The 4,258-nt window shown below is 35.1% G+C and overlaps 1 protein-coding gene across 3 annotated transcripts in view; it reads left to right on the top strand.

The window, feature by feature from the left end:
• The window catches only part of SLC39A12 (solute carrier family 39 (zinc transporter), member 12), a 136,341-nt gene that overhangs the window by 55,255 nt on the left and 76,828 nt on the right, over nucleotides 1-4,258 (top strand). The window contains exon 8 of one of the 3 annotated variants that reach the window (XM_006894302.1): nucleotides 2,492-2,590. The exons of 1 other annotated variant lie outside the window; for it this stretch is intronic. In XM_006894302.1, coding sequence (XP_006894364.1) covers nucleotides 2,492-2,590 — 99 coding nt within the window. The remainder of the gene's footprint in view (nucleotides 1-2,491; nucleotides 2,591-4,258) is intronic. One more of the 3 variants, XM_006894303.1, reaches the window with a different exon arrangement.

The raw sequence follows: 4,258 nt of genomic DNA on the forward strand, positions 1-4,258 counted from the left end.
GCACTTTAGTCTCCAGAGAGACACCATTGCTCTTCAGTACTTTGGAGAGGTCCCTAACAGCAGACTTTCCCATGGCAATGTGCCTTTTAATTTCCTGGCTTCTGGTGCCAAGACTGTTGACTATCTTTATTCATCTAACTTTTTTTATTTTTTAATGTATGAAACACAACCTGAAGTAAATATAGGAATAGTACTTTTTTTTTTTAAGTATTAACCTTTTAAGGTTAAGGTTAAGGAAAAACCTTAAAAGGTTAATACTTTTAAAAAATGCACTATTCCTAAATTTACTTCAGGTTGTGTTCCATACATTAAAAAAAAAGTTAGATGAATAAAGATGTAACAGGCATGTGGTAAAATAAATGATGAAAATTAAAATCTAGGAAGTGGTTATATTAGTATTTATACTAAAAGTATTAACATTTTTTCTATATTTTATGTTGCTATGGTTTTCTTTGCTATGTTTATAGTGTTGTTGTTATGTGCCGTCGAGTCGCCTGCGACTCATAACGACCCTATGTACAACAGCCGTTTGGACACAGTAGGGTTGTTCTTTGGCCCAAGGCTCAATTAAGATCTACCAAAATATTGGAAATGTGGTGTCAAATGCTTTAATGGTTACCCATGGTGGACAGTGTTTGGTGGAGCTCCCCGATTAAAACAAGCTTGGAAGCACGAGTGGCATCCATTTCCGTAGTAGCTTGCCTCCAGAAACCCTATGAACCTGGAGAAAGGATGAAAGTCACACAAGTGTTGAGAGCTTTCGTTCACAGGGTCACTATGAGTCGCCTACGACTCAACGGCACTTAATAACATCAACAACAACTTATACTAGAGTGCTTATCCATAAGGTTTAGCAATTTAATAGACACAGATGAATTCTTACCTCAATAAATAACAATTACACCACTAGGGCTCCAGCAAAGAGCCAAACAGCTCAATACAACTTCTTTTCGTACAGTTGGAACCAACTCACAGCTGCCCCCTCAGCAGGTTTTCAGAAGATGTAAGTAATATTGGAGATTACACACCCTTCTCCCATGAAGTAGCTGGTGGTTGTGAATTGCGTACTTTTGGGTTGAAAGTTCAATTCCCTATCCACTCGTCTACCAGAGCTCCCTTGATAAAAAAAAATATATTCTCATTTTATACACAATAGGTTATAACTTCTGGTGGAGAAACCAAGTTAGAAAAGCAGGACATTTGCCTATGCAGGAATATTAAATACGTAGCCTGGATGGAATTGATGAAATTTTGAGCATTCAAAAACATAGATTATGCTTTTAGTTTTAAGGAAACCACAAATGAGTTTTTAAGACCATACTTTTAAAATTCGAGATACATGTAAAATAAAAGACTGCAAATATTTTGTTACAGTGGTTGACTTGATGAATATATAGAGATATTATTTTAGTGTTTACAATGTGAGATGCAATATCAATTGATAAAATATTAGAAAATCCATGAAAAAAATTTGACAGATGAATAAAGACATAACAAACATGGTTAAAAAGAAATAAAATAATAAAAATTCAAATCTAGGAAGTGTTATACGAGTATTAATGGTAAAATTCTTACCAAGTGTAAGGAAGTCTGAAGATTACATAGGATAAAAGAGGGCTCAAATATTTCTTCAACAGGTCGCTATGAGTCGTATTTGACTTAATGGCACCTAACAACCATGGTAAAAAAAAACAAACAACAAACCAGATATTATTTTTGAGCTCATTTCCTCTCGTGTGATTAAATGCCTCTGAAAACCCTTCGGAGGGTCACCTATATTTCAGTTCCAACTCTATAGTAAACAACAACAGTATAATTTTTAGGTAAATATAATTTTTACTATCTTATAGATAATACTGAATATACTTTGTTAAACCTTTTAAAAATATGTATAATCTTTGAAGCTGATTTTTTTTGTTTTATATTGGTTTACTTAAAAAATTTGTATACATTGTGTTTCACACTATTCTTCATTTGCATTATGTTTCATACAATCATTCCTGTTCATTATGTTTTATAAAATTAATCCCACTGGACAATACCCACCATTACCTTGTCTTTCCAGGTCCCCACTGGATCATCCTCATTTCTTTTACCACTCCCTCCATTCACCAAACTGTGCAGTTCTGTGATTTCATCTCCACCTTTCCTCACCCTTCTGCTCCAACCCCTACCCTCCTTGGATCGCCATACACATTTTGCTAGTTATCCTTCTATTTTTACAATGATGGTCTTATGCAGTATTTGTCTTCATGAGACTAAGTTAGTTCACGCAGCATAATTGACTTCTTAAAGCTTTTCAACTGTGATGGTGTTTCAGAAAAGGCTAAATAGGTATGAAAAAAATACTAGCAAATACTCATCACAACACTGTTATTCCTTGTGCCTTCATCATCATGGTCCGGGGGCAAGTGATAAATCGAATCGCAGAATTGACAAAGGCTCTAACTGTTGTATTCTGGTTACAGCACTAACTGTAGAACTTACCCAGCAGGATACCTCATTGGTTAATGGACATGTGGGGCATTCCCACCATCTTGCAGTGGATTCCAAGTCAGGCCAAGGCCATTCTACTTCAACCATCCAGTTGGTAGGTTACTGATCTAAAGTGTTCTACTGATTTTACTTTCTTTATTCCTTAAAAAAAAAAGATGAAAATTACTAGAGAAGATAAGTAGAACTCATTCTAATTTACTCATTTTTGACCATGAGAAATTCTGTGCAGAGTTGTCTCAAGTTCCTGAAAGCTGTTCTAAAAAATTAATGTATGATCTATAGATTTAAATCATTGCTATCTGTACTAAGTTGATCAGTTTGACAGAATATACATTTCCTCAATCATTTTGCTTACAAGTTTTCATAAGTCACTTGACCCTTATATTTTCCACTGAATGATCCTTAGCCATGACTAAATGGCTGCATGAAATTCTTCAGTGTATGTAGGGAGTCATTCATTTAAAAATGCAAGAGAACTGCCTAGTGAGATTTTCATCACAAGTGTCTTCTGTTGTGTGGAATTTTCCCAAAATTTCCCAGATTAATTATCAAAACATAACTTCCAGTCAAGTTCATTGTGATATTTTTATTCAAAATTCTTTAGGTAAATAATTAAAATTGGAGGAGACCTAATAATGGTAATAAAATAACATTTTTGTTAGAAAGACTTGGCCTTGGAGAACAGTTTGCAGTTCTCCAAAAGTAGTGTTTCAGACTTTTTTTTTGAAGGAACTCAATTCCCCTTTGTTCATTGCTATCCAGTCAGAACTGACTCAGAGCAAACTCTCTCACAGGTTGCTGAAGCTGGAAATTTTATGGGAGCAGATTGCTCATCTTTTCCTCATAGACATCTGTTATTAAAACATGTGAATTTTGCATTTATTTTGTTCTCCATAAAAATGCATATGTCTTAGAATAAGTTTGTTTCAGAGTTTTTACAATTTTGTGCAACAGCTATACAAATGTGCTTTTAAAGAGATATGCTTAATAGGCTGGTACAAACTACCATTTTCACATAAGAATTTGAGGAAGAGAAGGGAAATGACAACCTTGGAAATAGACTATGAGCCAGTGTCTGAAATACGACCACGTGCACTTAACTCATCATATAGAAACCAGCCTCAAACATTCTCTGGCATATGAGAGGATGAAAAATCTTTTAAACAATTTTATTTTTCTTCTGTCAATCTGTTGATCCAGTTTCTCCATTGGCAATATTCTGTTACTGATTGGCAAGCAACAGAAAGGCAGAGTATTTATGCTACTATGACTGGAATGAGTTGCTGGGCTTGCATGTGTTTCTTCTCTGGCCAGAATACACCATCTGCTAGGTTAGAAAATAAGTCCCAGGTCCATGATCAACACACAGGAGTGGTGTCAAATTAGGTCAAGGATAATTTCCACCCCCCCTACAGCTTTTACGTTTCGTAAAGACTTTCATAATTTAAGCATCTGAGGGACTCACTGCCTATGAAGTATTCTGAACCAGAGAAGAATGTTATTTTTATGTAAATACAGCTAAGTGCAAAAAAGACAAATTATGTTTTCATATTTTTTAAATGGTGGCACCGTGGTTAAAATGCTCAGTTGCAAAAAGTTTGACAGTTCAAATATGCTGGCCGCTCAGGAGAAACGTGACAACCTGCTCTTGTAAAAATGTGCATTCTTGAACATTTCTTCATGTGCTTGTTGGCCATCTGAATGTCTTCCTTGGTGAAGTGTCTGTTCATATCCTGTGCCCATTTTTCAATTGGATTATTCT

Source organism: Elephantulus edwardii, unplaced genomic scaffold (genome assembly GCF_000299155.1).
Source record: "Elephantulus edwardii isolate Elephantulus edwardi_28Jun2011 unplaced genomic scaffold, EleEdw1.0 scaffold00139, whole genome shotgun sequence".
NCBI classification, from domain to species: domain Eukaryota; kingdom Metazoa; phylum Chordata; class Mammalia; order Macroscelidea; family Macroscelididae; genus Elephantulus; species Elephantulus edwardii.